General features: G+C 33.9%; 1 protein-coding gene across 1 annotated transcript; it reads left to right on the forward strand.

Moving 5' to 3' along the window:
* The first annotated feature begins 787 nt into the window (after positions 1-787).
* LOC107648310 (putative indole-3-acetic acid-amido synthetase GH3.1) lies at positions 788-3,846 on the forward strand. The gene is made up of 3 exons (XM_016352232.3): positions 788-1,230; positions 1,365-1,466; positions 2,216-3,846. The coding sequence occupies exons 1-3, from the start codon at positions 905-907 to the stop codon at positions 3,594-3,596; spliced, it is 1,809 nt and encodes a 602-aa protein (XP_016207718.2). The 5' UTR covers positions 788-904; the 3' UTR covers positions 3,597-3,846.
* The last annotated feature ends 13,154 nt before the right edge of the window (positions 3,847-17,000 follow it).

Below are 17,000 nucleotides of genomic sequence, written 5' to 3' on the forward strand. Positions count from 1 at the left end.
TATTTGAATGAAAAAGAAAAATGAAGTGGAAAAAAAATAATGTACCACCAAAATATTTTTCTAAAAAATGAGATTGAGATTAAAAAAATGTATAAATAAATATAAAATTATTAATTCACTCTTTGATTAATTAAAAAATAAAAGACATAAGACTACTAATATAATTTTTTTCATATATTTTTTTATCTGAACAATACATAAAATAATTTATTTTTTATTTTCTTTTTTTTCTTTATTTTTTATTTTCTTTTCTTCCATTCAAACAATATGTGAGTCTATCAACACCTTCGAAAGTCCAAACAGAAATCCACCACTTTGTTGTTGATTATTTTGAGCCGAGTGATAGTGTTTGTAATAACATCTGGCTCTGCAAGAGAAAAAGCCGTTGCCGCCTTCAGCTTCGGTATCCATCACTTTCGAAGACCAACAAAAAACGATATTGCCGCGTGTTTCAGACAAGTGATAAATCAGGCTCATACAAGTTATTGATGACGTGGCACAACATTGGGCCCTACATGTCGGTTAAAGTGTCGAAACCTTGCGTGGTTCGTGGCCCACATGTCCCATACTTACGCTACAAACAAAATAATGAAAAATACTAAAAGTTCATATCTTGTCCCCCTAACCTAGCTAGTATTCAAGTGTAACAAGTAGAAGTAGAACGAATAGTATTTGCTTCCTGCTACCTACATGCACGTTTTCAATTTTTCATTATTTTTTTTCAATTCAATTAATTTTAGACCGCCAATATCACTCTATAAATACCCACATCTCATTTCACAAATCCATTGCTCCCATTCTTCTAAGTTTCTCACTCACCTCTATCGACCTAGAGCTATATAGCTAGCAATCCCATTTTCATTTGCAAAGCCCATTCCTCTATATACTTCAATTAGTTATTATCATGGCCATTGTTTCTGAGTTCTCATTGTCTTCTCATTATCTTGGTTGTGATGATGAGAAGAATGCTAAGGCTATTCAGTTTATTGAAGAAATGACCCAAAATCCTGACAGTGTGCAAGAGAGGGTACTGGCTGAGATTTTGGGCCAAAACGGCGAAACCGAATACCTGAAACGGTTTCAGCTTACTGGTGCAAAAGACCGTGAGACTTTCAAGTCTAAGGTTCCTATTGTTAGTTATGAAGATTTGCAGCCTTATATTCAACGCATTGCTAATGGCGACCGTTCCCCTATCTTATGTGCTCACCCAATCTCTGAATTTCTCACTAGGTATGTACACATAGTCACATACATTTTGAGATGTATTAGTCATATTAATTAGTATATTATAATTCTTTATTGTTTTTGTTCTTTTAATTCTGCTCAAGTAAATGCGAATTGTGACTATTGTGAATTGCATGCAGTTCTGGAACTTCCGGTGGAGAAAGAAAATTGATGCCAACCATTGTTCAAGATCATGACCGCCGTCAATTACTTTACAGCCTCCTCATGCCAGTGATGAGCCTGTAATTCTCTTTTCTTTCACTAGTTAATTCTTATATATTGTTAAAAATTTATCAGATATTCTAAGAAGATAAAATTTGCTGCATACCATTCCTTACCTAGTTAAACACTCCTATTAAAGATGAAGAGATTTTTCATAGAAAAATATGACAAAATATAGAGAAATAATATTTTTTTATCAACTTAAATAATAGGTTAAAAAAAGTTAATTTTAATTTCAAAATTTAAATTTGAATTAATTAGGTTTATTTTAAATTTTACTTGAATTAATTTTTTTATTTTAATTTTAATTTTAAATTTTAAATTTTTATTTTTAGAACATGTATTTAAATTTACTTAATGAACTTGTGATGATTTTTTTCTATAATATGTATTAAATACAAATTTAAAAAAATGAATAAATCATGAAAAGTATAATAAAATTTAAAATATGTTAATTTAAAACTTTAAATATCGAATCTTCAATTTCTAAAAATTTATTAAAATGTTTTTTTTTTTAGAAAATTACAGTTTTATATTTGAGCTAAAATGATAAATTCAGATGTTTAATTTATTGGAATTCATGTGAATTTGTACGAGTTTATCAAGTTGAGCCAAATTTATCTAGATGTCAGTCAACAAGAGAGTTAGCTTGTTGGTGATGCAATATACTCCAGAGCTCATAAAAGTTGAAGAGTTGAAAAAAAAAAAAAATCGTATGACTTTTACGTTTTTCAAGTTAATTAACACAAACATGCATGGTTTTTCACAGATACGTGCCTAATTTGGACAAAGGCAAAGCTCTCAACTTCCTCTTCATCAAAGCAGAAACCAAGACCCCAAGTGGCTTAGTGGCACGCCCAGTGCTTACCAGCTATTACAAGAGCGACCACTTCAAGAACCGACCCTACGACCCATACAACGTCTACACCAGTCCAAACGAAGCAATCCTTTGCCCAGACTCCTTCCAAAGCATGTACACTCAGATGCTATGCGGCCTCATCATGCGCCACGACGTCCTCCGTGTCGGTGCCGTCTTCGCCTCCGGCCTCCTCCGCGCCATCCGCTTCCTCCAGCTAAATTGGGATCAATTAGCACACGACATCGCCACTGGGACCCTAAGCCCCAAAATCACCGACCATTCTCTCAAGGAGTGCATGTCCAAGATCCTGAAACCGGATACGGAGCTTGCCAATTTCGTCAGAAACGAATGCGTCCAAGAAAATTGGGAAAGAATAATCACAAGAATTTGGCCTAACACGAAGTACCTTGACGTGATTGTAACTGGCGCCATGGCGCAGTATATTCCAACGCTTGATTACTACAGCGGTGGGTTACCTCTAGCGTGCACCATGTATGCCTCGTCGGAGTGCTACTTCGGGCTTAACCTTAAGCCTATTTGCAACCCCTCGGATGTTTCTTACACCATAATGCCGAACATGGGTTACTTCGAGTTCTTACCCCACAACGACTCAGCTTCAGCGCGTGGCTCCCACTCGCCAGAACCGCGCCTGGTGGATCTAGCCCAAGTTGAATACGGAAAGTTGTATGAGTTAGTTATAACTACCTATTCGGGGCTGTGCCGTTACCGTGTAGGGGACATTCTCCAAGTCACGGGGTTCCACAACAAAGCGCCGCAGTTCCGGTTCGTGAGGCGAAAGAACGTCTTATTAAGCATCGACTCGGATAAAACCGACGAGGCGGAGCTCCAGAGAGCTGTGGAGAGTGCGTCGACGCTCCTGAAGGAGTTCGACACGAGCGTAGCGGAGTACACAAGCTTCGCCGACACGGGTTCCATCCCTGGACACTACGTGATATACTGGGAGCTTTTGATGAAGGAGGCTTCGATGGCACCATTACCAGAAGAGGTTCTGAACCAGTGTTGCTTGGCGATGGAGGAATCGCTTAACTCGGTCTATCGACAGGGAAGAGTGGCGGACCGTTCTATTGGGCCGTTGGAGATTCGTGTTGTGAAGAGTGGAACGTTTGAGGAGCTTATGGACTATGCTATTTCGAAAGGCGCGTCAATTAACCAGTACAAGGTTCCGAGGTGCGTGAGCTTCACGCCCCTAACGGAGATACTAAACTCTAGGGTGGTTTCTGTGCATTTTAGCCCAGCTGAACCGCACTGGACTCCAGAACGACGCCGTTGAATGGTTACCCTGAAGTGGTACAAAAGGAGAAGAACAAAAGGGGTGTTTGTTATGCGCTTTTGCACAGTGTTGTCTTTCTATGTTACCTTTTTGTTTCCCACTTCTACTAGTTGGCATGTGGCTAGTGGAAATTGAACAGTTAGTTGGTTGTCTGCGTTCATGAAATAATTGCAGCTCGGTGCATTATGTAATTGTCATTTATATGTTGGCGGCCACTTAAATGAAGTAATGAAAAATGACTTATGCTGAAGTTGTCCTTTTGATTGAGACAAGTGTCTCACATAATTTACTTTTTAGTTTAGTTTGATTTTAGTTATAGTTTATTTATGGTATAGTTATCAGAATCAAATCGGGAATTGATTTGGTCATGCGATTGGGTTATTGAGTTACTAATTTAACCGATGGGTCATTGATTTACTTGGTTGACTCGGTTATAATTAAACAAAAATAAAAAATTATAAAAATAAAAATAAAAATAAAAATTAAATACATATTTTTAAAACATATATTAATGATTAATCAAATATCAATTATAAGATATAATTTATGGTGTAAAAACAGATAATAAATTAGTCACTAGTATAAAATAATTTCTCAATTTAAACGAACGAGAGAAAATAAAAGATAACATAACCAATATCAATATATCAATATGTTTATATATTAGATATTGTTACTTATTTAGTATCCATGTCAATCCATACTTAAAAGGATAAAAAAAAAATAAAAAAATCATTCATGGTTTATTATATATTTAGTTTTTGTTACATCCTATAACATATATTGAAAAGAATGTTATTCTCATAGTGGAATTCTTACGTGTCATCTTCCAGGTTCATTCTCAATTTTCTGATAAGTGTGTTCATCATTAAAATTTCCATGTCTTCGGTCATTAATATCATGACTTTTATTACCATAATACCACTTGCATCAAGCTATTTTCATTACACCACATTTCTTATGACTTTATCTGAGCTTTTTATCCTCCTTTTTCAATTTGCTTTATATGTACAAATAACCTGAAATTTTCAAATTTCAAATTTTAAATTCAAAATCAAAATTATTATTCTTTCCTTTCTTTGTTTTCAGTTTTATCTCTTCCTCCTCTTATTCGGTTCTTCTCCGTCTTCACCTTCTTCACCTTCAGTTCCTCTTCCTTTTTTCTCCTCCGTTTACTGATTCTGTTTTTGTATAATCTTCTTCTTCTTCTTCCTAATTTAAGTTGGAGGTGGAGATTATAGAGTTCATGTACGCACCAAGGCAAAGTTACGGCCATGGATGAGGTTGTGACAGCTATGGTGGTGGATCATAATATGGCGGTGGTGTTGCAGTGAGTGCGGTGGAGTTTGTGGTGGTCATCGATGATGTGGTGATAGATACGGAGGACGCAGCGGCGAAAGAGAGCAAATCATGGAAAGTACTGAGTCGCGCGGCCACAGCACATGCAATGACACTATGAAAGAGAGCACAACAGCAATTTGATATTTTTTATATTTTTCTTTATCTTTCTATCCAGTTATTTCACGTATTCATCTTCATTTTCAATACGTTCCTGATGTCTGTTCTTTTACATTTTTTCAAATTTTAATTCCAACAAAATATGCATGTAATTTGAAATTAAAATTTGAATTTTAAATATGTGCAACCTTATCAAGCATTCAATCCATCTCTCAGATAATCAACTTTCGATTTTCTTCTTACCATAACCGTCTTTCTTTCTCTATCTTCTGTAATGTCTTTCTCTCCTAGAACTATATATCTTTTCTGCATCACTTTTTTTTTCTTTTATTTTTGTTCTCTCTGTCTTCTCTTTGTCAAGCGGAAAGTTCTTGATAGTATTATGGCACGGTATTTGTTGTAGGGAAGCAAAGGAAAAAAGTAGAGACACGATAGGGAGGAGCGAGAGATGCATACTGGCATCGACAACAATGGAATGATTCCGATGGTGATAGATGGCACGGAAGAGAACTCACAGTTGTAGCACCGAGAGCGGCCAGCAACGGTCTTGGTGCGATGATTCTGTATGCTCTGCTTATGTAAGTAGTCGTCGTCTTCTTCAAATGAAAGTATATACAAGATTTCTAATTTTATCCCTACTCGTACAGTCATACACTCCTTTTTTTTCAATATTATTTTTTATATAAAATGTGCCTTCTATGATGAAGTTAAGTGTGTTCCTTATTATTTGATCTGATGTATATGTTCTAATTTTGGTAAGATTTGAAATATTATTGTCGTTGTGCAGAGCTTCTTTGTCTGGTGTGGAGTTGTTGATGCAGAAAATCCAGAACCTCATTGTTGTTGTCGGGATTCTATTTGTATTTCGCTAAAAGGTTTTAATCTCTTTTCCTTTTATATTCAATTTACATCCAATATACAAAATTAAATGAGATTTCAAAGTAATGCAGCATGAACTATTCATTTTTCCTTTAGTTTTTGATGTCCTGGATTTTGTATTTTCAGAGTAATTTAGAAACTAAGGCAAAAGAAGTTCTTGCTGTGTAGCTACTGTGGAAGGTTTGCATCCATTCTATTGTGTTTTTATTACTAATTTTTTTTGTTCAATTGCTAAAATTTGTTGTTTGCTTTTGCTTATTATTATTCTTCTACTTATTATTTCCGTATCTCTTCTCCTTCCTCTCAAACTTGGCTATGTTCTTTACTCTTCAAGGTGGTAGTTTCAATTTTTTATTTTTAGGTCTTTTTCCTTCTAAAACTGGGTTAATTTCTTTTCCCCCCACGAACCATTTGAAAAAAATTGTGGAACAAATTATGGGATACCACCAAGATTTAAGCTTTGTTGCTTTCAACGTAGTTTCAGTTTTTAAGGTGGTTCGTAATTATGTACATTTTACCTGCTTAATTCTGTTTTGAAATGTCTTTACATTTGGTTTTCAGGATTTAGGGCTTTATCCCAGAGTAATTGATGGGACCATCGGTATATTTGCTATTTAAGTGTGTTTAATTAACTGCTCTATTTAAAATTTTTGTTTTCTGCCTTTGAATTAGATTCTACATTGATTTTTTGCTTTTCTCATTTACTGATGTCACTGTGAAAGATAGAAAATAGAAGAGGATAATAATGATCATGCTTAGTAAAATATATAATAGTAATTATAATTATAATTATCCAGAGTGCCAATACCGAATTAGTACATGGCACTACTAGCCTCTATTAAGTATAAGAGCGATTTTGCTGGCGTTGATTTCATGTTTAATATAACTTTTAGATGGTGCCAGGTTCTCCTTCCTCTTAGATAAAGGAACTAATTAGCTTTAGGGTAATTTGTACCCTAGGAAACTTTGAAAATTTTATATTTATGTTAACTTTACTACATGATTATGTACTTCTTTCTGTGCTTAATATTGCGTGCGTTAAACTATTTTCATTACACCACATTTTTTATGACTGTATCTAAGCTTTTTATCCTCCTTTTTCAATTTGCTTTATATGTACAAATAACCTGAAATTTTCAAATTTCAAATTTTAAATTCAAATTCAAAATTATGATTCTCTCCATTCTTTGTTTTCAGTTTTATCTCTTCCTCCTCCTATTCGGTTCTTCTCATTCTTCACCTTCAGTTCCTCTTCCGTTTTTCTCCTCTGTTCACTGATTCTATTTTTGTATAATCTTCTTCTTCTTCCTAATTTAAATTAGAGGTGGAGATTATAGAGTTCATGTACGCACCAAGGCAAAGTTACGGCCGTGGATGAGGTTGTGACAGCTATGGTGGTGGATCATAATATGGCGGTGGTGTTGCAGTGAGTGCGGTGGAGTTTGTGGTGGTCATCGATGATGTGGTGATAGATACAGAGGAGACAGCGGCGGAAGAGAGCAAATCATGGAAAGTACTGAGTCGCGCGGCCACAACACATGCAATGACACTATGAAAGAGAGCACAATAGCAATTTGATATTTTTTATATTTTTCTTTATCTTTCTATCCAGTTATTTCACGTATTCATCTTCATTTTCAATACGTTCCTGATGTCTGTTCTTTTACATTTTTTCAAATTTTAATTCCAACAAAATATGCATGTAATTTGAAATTAAAATTTGAATTTTAAATATGTGCAACCTTATCAAGCATTCAATCCATCTCTCAGATAATCAACTTTCGATTTTCTTCTTACCATAACCGTCTTTCTTTCTCTATCTTCTGTAATGTCTTTCTCTCCTAGAACTATATATCTTTTCTGCATCACTTTTTTTTCTTTTATTTTTGTTCTCTCTGTCTTCTCTTTGTCAAGCGGAAAGTTCTTGATAGTATTATGGCACGGTATTTGTTGTAGGGAAGCAAAGGAAAAAAGTAGAGACACGATAGGGAGGAGCGAGAGATGCATACTGGCATCGACAACAATGGAATGATTCCGATGGTGATAGATGGCACGGAAGAGAACTCACAGTTGCAGCACCGAGAGCGGCCAGCAACGGTCTTGGTGCGATGATTCTGTATGCTCTGCTTATGTAAGTAGTCGTCGTCTTCTTCAAATGAAAGTATATACAAGATTTCTAATTTTATCCCTACTCGTACAGTCATACACTCCTTTTTTTTCAATATTATTTTTTATATAAAATGTGCCTTCTATGATGAAGTTAAGTGTGTTCCTTATTATTTGATCTGATGTATATGTTCTAATTTTGGTAAGATTTGAAATATTATTGTCGTTGTGCAGAGCTTCTTTGTCTGGTGTGGAGTTGTTGATGCAGAAAATCCAGAACCTCATTGTTGTTGTCGGGATTCTATTTGCATTTCGCTAAAAGGTTTTAATCTCTTTTCCTTTTATGTTCAATTTACATCCAATATACAAAATTAAATGAGATTTCAAAGTAATGCAGCATGAACTATTCATTTTTCCTTTAGTTTTTGATGTCCTGGATTTTGTATTTTCAGAGTAATTTAGAAACTAAGGCAAAAGAAGTTCTTGCTGTGTAGCTACTGTGGAAGGTTTGCATCCATTCTATTGTGTTTTTATTACTAATTTTTTTTGTTCAATTGCTAAAATTTGTTGTTTGCTTTTGCTTATTATTATTCTTCTGCTTATTATTACTGTATCTCTTCTCCTTCCTCTCAAGCTTGGCTATGTTCTTTACTCTTCAAGGTGGTAGTTTCAATTTTTGATTTGGGTCTTTTTCCTTCTAAAATTGGGTTAATTTCTTTTCTCCCCACGAGCCATTTGAAAAAAAATTGTGGAACAAATTATGGGATACCACCAAGATTTAAGCTTTGTTGCTTTAAAAGTACTTTCAGTTTTCAAGGTGGTTCGTAATTATGTACATTTTACCTACTTAGTTCTGTTTTTAATTGCCTTTACATTTGGTTTTTAGGGTTTAGGGCTTTATCCTAGAGTAATTTATGGGATCATTGGTATATTTTCTATTCAAGTGTGTTTAATTAACTGCTCTATTCAAAACTTTTGTTTTCTGCCTTTGAATTAGATTCTGCATTGATTTTTTGCTTTTCTCATTTACTGATGTCACTGTGAAAGATAGAAAATAAAAAAGGATAATAATGATCATGCTTAGTGAAATATATAATAGTGATTATAATTATAATTATCTAGAGTGCCAATACCAAATTAATACATGGCACTGCTAACCTCTATCAAGTATAAGAGCGATTTTACTAGCATTGATTTCATGTTTAATATAACTTTTAGATGGTGCCAGGTTCTCCTTCCTCTTAGATAAAGGAACTAATTAGCTTTAGGGAAATTTGTACCCTGGAAAACTTTAAAAATTTTATATTTATGTTAACTTTACTACATGACTTTGTACTTCTTTCTGTGCTTAATATTGCGTGCATCTTATTTTTAATTAATATTGTTACAATAGAATATAAAATAAGGAGAAAACTATTAACAGAATACAACTTGAGCAGTCAATTTCTGTGAATTTCATTTGGACTCAGCCTTTAGACTTTTTAACCAGTTTGTGCTATTATTGGGGGAATCCTTAGGTAGGTATGTTATTCAACCATATTTCTTTCAGGTTTCCATAATATCTATAACGGACTAAATTGAGTATTCTTACAATATCAAGGCAATATTTGGGAAAGGAGATTCTCTCAACAACTTTTTATTTTTTTATGCTTTTGATGGGAAGGGAATGATAGAGAACATTCTCAATTTAAATTCTCTAGTAATTTATGACTGAAGCACCACAAACCTTAAGAGTAGAAGGTTAACACTGTCCAGAAGAAATAGACCCTTTTAAGTGCACAATGTTTTGGTTATTGTTAGCTATTAATTTATATTTTTAGTTGCTAATTTGATTAGGCTAATTTCAATTTACTGTTAGAGTTTTCTTGCTGTAGGAGATACAAATGAAATGATTATTTGTTCTACGTGGGCATTGGGCATACCATTAAAATGTTTCTTTGAATTAATGAAACCCGATGGTTAAAGCCTTTTCTTTATAGAGAATGGTAGTTGGTAAACGTGATGTATATATTTTTATATAAATCACAAACTCAAATTTTATTCTCACATTCTCTCTGATATGGTACTCATGTCAATCTTTTATAATATTTTGGTATCTTGCGACTTTTTTGAATGAAAGCTGTTATGTACATATCAGTTTGTGAAATTACTTTTCACTATGTGCGTGCCTTTTAGTAAGTGCTCTGAATTCAATATCATCATTTTATACTATTTTTGTCGATGAAAAAAAAAATGATGATAAGAAGTTAATCTCAAGAAGAACAGACTCTGTTAGCTTCTATTAATATAGGATGAGAGCAGACAAATTGAATAGTGTTGCATTTTGGACTGAATATTTCTCACCTTTCTTCTCATACGATTCAATTTGGTTTATATCATGTTAAGTTTATCTTCTCAATTTTTTATTTAACCATTCTCATGGTGAGAAATCACTGGTCTTGATAATGATGTTGTCTTGATATGTGAGAATTTTTGTTCATTATTTTTGGAGAAAAATTGATGAAAATTCATCTCATGTTCATCTTATAACAATTTTGTTTGGTTGAATCTCATTTTTTATTTTTATTCATGTTTTATTTGCTTTATTTTTCAGCATTTCAGTTTCTGGTATTAAAGCTTTCAAAGTATCTTCTTTTTTTTTCTTAAAAGGGAAAAAAAATAAAAAAAAGAACAATGGGTTTGGTACATATGAGTTTTGGAACAAATGTAAAAATTGAAAAATAATGGAAATGATGGGATGATTTTGTATAGTTTTCATGATTTAGAAAAAATAAAAATCAAGTTTGTTATTATAATACAAATTGGGTTGTACTTTGATTTTAGATTTTTTAGTATTTGTGTTGATTTATAAACTTTTCTTTTATGGACTTTAATATTAAATTATTTTATTCACAATTTCACTATATAATTAAATTATATTTTTGATTTTATTTTATATACTCTTGCATTCTTCTAATAAGTAAAATCACATATCTTTATTGCTATGATCCAATTTAATATAAAAGGTTCATGTTAAATACTTAATCTAATAATATTTTAATATTAAATATTTTTCATTAAATTTATCATACCCGTGCATCGCACGGGACACTTCACTAGTATATTACGAAGAAGCAAGATGGCATAGTGGCAAGGGAGAGGGGTTGTATTATTGTCAATCCGTGTTTGAATCTCCCCAGCTGCATTTTTAGAATTGTTGTGGATGGAGAGCTCTTACAGTGGTTCAGCGGCGTGCAGGTGCATGGTGGACCCGTGCGGGTTTAGTGGGGTCTGAAGCTCAAACCGGCTGGTTTTTAACGAGTTTGACCACTGTTAACCGGTTCAATTACATGTTCGTCTCAACTCACTAACCGAACCGGCCAGACCACTGGTTCACTGGTTTTTCAATCCGATCCGGTTCTGATAACTATGATTTATTGAACCATATTGAACTATATCATAGGTGATCCTGCCCAAATTCGAATATTTTAGGGTTAATTTGGTGTGATTTTACCAGTCTCAGATTGGATAAGGATCTCAAAAATAGACCTGATCATTATTTAGGATTGGATCCAGGTCAAAACGAACTCGATTTCACCCGACCCATGTGCACCCTAGGAGGACTAAAAAAAATATACATATTTTTAAATTAATTCCAATATTATGTTATATAATTATAAACTTATTGTTTTGTTTTTAATCATATTTGTTGAATTAGAAAATAGATCAAAGAAACACGAAATTAGAATTTATGGACAAATTCAAATTTAAGTATGGTTATCAACTTTGTAACAAGTATTTTTACTTCTTTATAAATGAGTGCATTATAATTTTTTGACATAAAATTTATCAAGATCCATACTTCACCTGGACGAGATCCGGTTTTAGCAAGGTTGCGAGAACCAGACCGGTCAATAAACCGATGAGGTCACTGGTTTAATGATTCACTGGTTCAACCGAAGTTCAACCGGAATTCAACCGGTTTAATTAAATATTAAATAAAATTGTTAAAAAATCTATATATAATTTTGAATATACAAATTCAATAATTTCTAGCTTAATAAAATTTAAAATTTCACAATTTTACATCATAAATTATCCACAATTTAATATTAGAAGTTCACAAACAACTTTAAATATCAAAGTTCATAACGAAAAACAACCAAAACCCACATAAGAACAAACACATAATGTTCTATTATCAAAAGAAACATTAACAAACAAGTTTTTTACTAATCAAAGGTACAACTCATTACAAATCATAATCATCATTAAGTATTCTAATATCTCCATCATAAACAGGTAATCCAAAGCCACCATCTTCAAAAGTACCACCAAAAGAAGCTGTATTTGAAGAATCAGCGACAACATCAGGCATATCCACATCAACTTCCACATCTCCTCCATCTAATAAAATAAAATAAAAAACCAAGAAAAAAATCAAATTTATAACTTTACAACATATATCTTTAGTGAATAAAACAAGTTTTACAAGGTGGTATTTCATTCTATATATCCCCCCTCCATTGTAAGTATTCAAGCAGAAAATACATGTATATTGAACCTTGTTATTTTTGTCATACTTCACTGTAAAATATTGCCAAGTCGGATCAGATTTACCTCTAGAAGAACCAGGTTGGGATTCTTGAACAACATTGTCTTGTGCTTGTGGATTACTTTGTGATTGTTCTATCTATAACATACAACAAAAAAATATATATGATCATGAACAATTACTAAACTGGCAAAAATCAATAACCCTAGCAAACAATTACTAAACCAGCAAACAATAACCTCAACAAAAAAAAATTATAAACAGAAACAAGAAATAAATCAATAACTTCAACAAACAATTACTAAACCAACAAACAATAACCTCAGCAAATAATTACTAAATCAGCATACAATAACCTCAGAAAAAAATTATGAACAGAAAATCAAAAATAACAAATAAGTGATAAATCAATAACCTTAGCAAATCAATTACCAACAAATAACAAGTATTATCAAAATCAAGTGCTAAACACCGAGGAGATGGCTAATAAGTTTTTATCGGTTAACACAGAGAAGGCGAGGTCAGCAAGGAGGAAGGCGAGCGACAGTGATGGTGACTATAACATCCTACCACACAGAGCTTTACGCTTAAGTCGTAAAACAGAGGTGATGTGGTATTACGACTTCTAAGTTAATATATATATATATATATATATATATATATATATATATATATATATTATAATAGAAGGAATATAATATATGAGGAGCCTTGAAGAATAGGTAAACCAAAATCGCAAAATTAAAAGCGCAACGCTCAGAAATAACGTGACTTGCGTACGAAGAAACTACGGTTCATGAACATATACATACAGAAAGTAAGAACAGAGCGTCAAGAGTACAGAATAACAAGCTCCTAACTCAGCCTGCAAAGCTAAGGCTGGCTGGAGAATATTTACATACATATATACTTAACCCAAAACCCGAAATACATGTATAATAAATCATGGTTTTCTATAAAACTCTAAGAGGTGCAAAATAAAACAAGTTATCAGGAGAGTTCTATACATATGATCACGTATATAAACTATACATCAAAATAAAGCCCCAACATCCACTTTGCTGCAGAACTCCAGACGCCTAGCGAGGTGCCTCTCGACATGCATCTGAAAACACAGAATATTCGTATAGAATGAGAACCGGGGTTCTCAGCATGGTAAAGGTGCCACGTACATAAGATGTAAGGTCCTGGAAATGCTAGAGACAATCCTAGAATGCCGACACTCTGATTATAAAACTTAAAGAACTAAAACAGAAACCATGAATTAGGGTGGTTCTCTAACACTTTCTAAACTAAACTAATTCCTTAAATCTAACTTAAACTTAACTAGAACCCTAAAATCTCTCCGCCTTCCCTCCGTTTCTCCATCTCTGATGAAATTACAAAGACAAACAAATAGACAATGGCAAATACAGATAGAATACAAGTAATACAAATAGAAAATATAACAAATAGCATATTATAATCACTTAGGCAATCCCAATTAATGCACAAGCAAGCAATTCAAACAATATACATATGTTGCATACCTGTCCTCTGGCTGATGAGTCTCATCTGTCGGTTATCAAGCCAACCCAACAAGTCCAGCTGCTAAACCCTGGACTGTCCCCCGACGCGCATCCCCAAGAGTCTATGCATAGCTTTATATATATAATTGATCAACAGGGGGTTAACCTTCCCGGTGTAAGAACCGACTAAAACCATTTTGATAAAATAATAACTTTAGTGCCAAGAATAGATTCAAAATTTAAAAGTTTTAATTTGAAAATAAAAAGGTGAAATTTGATTTTAATGAATTTTTCTGAGTTGGAAAATATATCTGTTTCGAAAAGTTTTGTAAAAATGCGTACTGGCGCTCAAGCTGGCAGTACCGGCTCTAGTCTGTCAGTACTGCGTATTTTGGAAAATAAGATTTTTGAAAATTGATTTATTATTTTGAAAGGATAAAAATAATTTAGAATTGAAAACCGAGCACTAATCTTAAAGGTTTTGACCCAAAATAGGCCAAACCGGACCCAAGGCCCAACATATATAAGCTCATTAAATGAGCTTTTCAGCTCATTTTCCTTCCCAAAAAGAGAGAGGGGCGCAGCTTGAGAAGAGAGGAGAGGTGAGGGTTGGTGGTTACTATTCACCTCCACCTTCCGGGAGCCATAACTTGAGCTACGGACTTCCGATTGATGAGTCGTTTACGGACACGCAAAGCTCTCGTCGAGCTCTTCGATTCTATCTAAGCAAACTTGGTAAGAACTTGCGTCTCAATCTCCAGTTTCAAGCCCTATTTTTTTGCACATTTTTGGGTTTGGTTTTGAGCAAGTTTTGTGGTTTTGCTTGTTTAGGTGATCTCTAGTAGCGGATAATTGTTGGATTTTACCCCTAATCTCGTTGGGTAAGGTAAGGTTTCACTAAACTCTTGTGTTTAGTTGTTTTATGTATCTTAGGTTTATATATATATATATATATATATATATATATATATATATATATATATATATATATACGATGTTAGATTGAGTTTCGGTGTTTGTTGGAGTTGGTTGAGGCTTTGGATCAAGCTTGGTGGCTTCGTTTTGATGTTTGGTGTGTTTGGGAATCGACCAAGGTATGGTTTTGGTCTCCTCTATGTAGTATGTATTATTCATGGATACTTAGGCTAGTTGACTTTAAGATAGAATTGGATGTTATTGGCCTATGAATAATTATTTGTGAATTGATATATTTGTTGGTTGTATTGGATTATTGTGGTTGAGGGTGATTGTTGGGAATTACCGGTATTGATGAGTATTTAGGGTGATTAGTTATTGGTGAATAATGGTGATTTATGAGAATTTAAGGTAATAAGTTAATGTAAAATGTTTGTGGTGGTTTGGAATAAAGGACATTGATGATTATGATGTGTGATGATGTATGTTGATGATGATTTTTGGATATTGAATCTTGTGGTTGATGTTATGTTAAGGTTGGAGAATTATTGTTGATGTGTAATATTGTTGAGAGTTGTTGGTATTGTTGATAATTGATGATGAGTTGCGGAAATGGTATTGATGAATGAGGAGAATTAGGATTGTTTGTGATGATTTTTGATTGTTGGAGAATAATGATTTTGATGGTGTGGGATAGTGTAAAAGGGAGATTATTGATGGTTGAGGTTGAGGAATGAGTGGTAGGAGCTTTTGTGTTGGTTTGGTATTAAATTGGATTGTGAGTAGTTTGGTTTTGAAGTGAGGGTTTTGTTGAAAGTAAGTTTTTAAGGTTTTTGGTAAAAATAGATTTTTGGTGAACTTTGACGGATCATAACTTGAGCCTCAGTTTTCAAAACTGGTTAGGATTTACTTTAAATTAAAGTTCATTGAAAACTCTTCAAATCGATATAAAGTTTGTACAATTTGGATTTTTGTGGAGGAAGTTATGATCATTCAAAGATTGGTGTCAAAATCTGAAATTCTGCAAAATTGCAGAATTTTGTGATTTCTGGTATGTGCGCACGCACAGCCTTGTGCGCACGCACAGCCTTGTGCGCACGCACAACCCTGTGAGATTTTAAACCTGTACGCATGCATAGACCTGTGTGTACACACAGGCAGGGATGGGCATGTTGTTTGTAGCGCTAGTACAGCTTGTGCGCGCACACACCAATGAGGAATTGCAACCTGTGCGTACGCACAGCCCTGCGCGCACGCATACGTTGGGAAGGTCAGTCTGTTAGTGGCGCTAGCACAACTTGTGCGAGTGAACAGACTTGTAAATTTTTGTACCTATGTGTATGCACACCCCTGTGCGTACACACACTTTAAAAATAGTCCTGGGCGTGTGATGGGATATTTTCGCAGAGAAACGAATTTCTCCAAAACACCCAAATCTAACCGGCAAGTGCACCGGGTCGCATCAAGTAATAATAACTCACGGGAGTGAGGTCGATCCCACAGGGATTGAAGGATTGAGCAATTTTAGTTTAGTGGTTGATTTAGTCAAGCGAATCAAGATTTGGTTGAGAGATTTGTGATTTGCAGAATTTAAATTGCATAGAAAGTAAAGGAAATGGGTGAATTGCATGAAATTAAAGAGAACTGGAATTTAAAGTGCTGAATCTTAAAGAGCAAGAAATTAAATGGCAGAAACTTAGAACGCAAGAAATGTAAATTGCAGAATCTTAAAGTGCAAGAAATGTAAATGGCTTGAATTGTAAAGGGAATTGGGAGTTGGATTTGCAGAAATTAAACAAGGAAAAGTAAATTGCAACAAACAGAGAAGTAAAGGATGTCTTGAATCAAACCGGATCTTAAAACAAAAATGTAAATAAGCATGAAAACAGTAAACAGGGAATGGGAAATGGGAAATCCGGATCTCAGGACCCAAGAGACTAGAAAACCAAGTCTAGATCTCAATGCCTTCCTAGATCCAACAAGCACAATTGCAAAGGAAATTGT

The sequence above is a fragment of the Arachis ipaensis genome, chromosome B1 (genome assembly GCF_059453495.1).
Source record: "Arachis ipaensis isolate K30076 ecotype BB chromosome B1, ASM5945349v1, whole genome shotgun sequence".
NCBI classification, from domain to species: Eukaryota; Viridiplantae; Streptophyta; class Magnoliopsida; order Fabales; family Fabaceae; genus Arachis; species Arachis ipaensis.

Coding starts and splice junctions, on each gene's coding strand:
- LOC107648310 (XM_016352232.3), top strand. CDS start 905: ATGGCCATTGTTTCTGAGTTCTCATTGTCTTCTCATTATCTTGGTTGT. Junction 1,231..1,364: donor ATCTCTGAATTTCTCACTAG/GTATGTACACAT, acceptor AATTGCATGCAG/TTCTGGAACTTCCGGTGGAG. Junction 1,467..2,215: donor CTCATGCCAGTGATGAGCCT/GTAATTCTCTTT, acceptor GGTTTTTCACAG/ATACGTGCCTAATTTGGACA.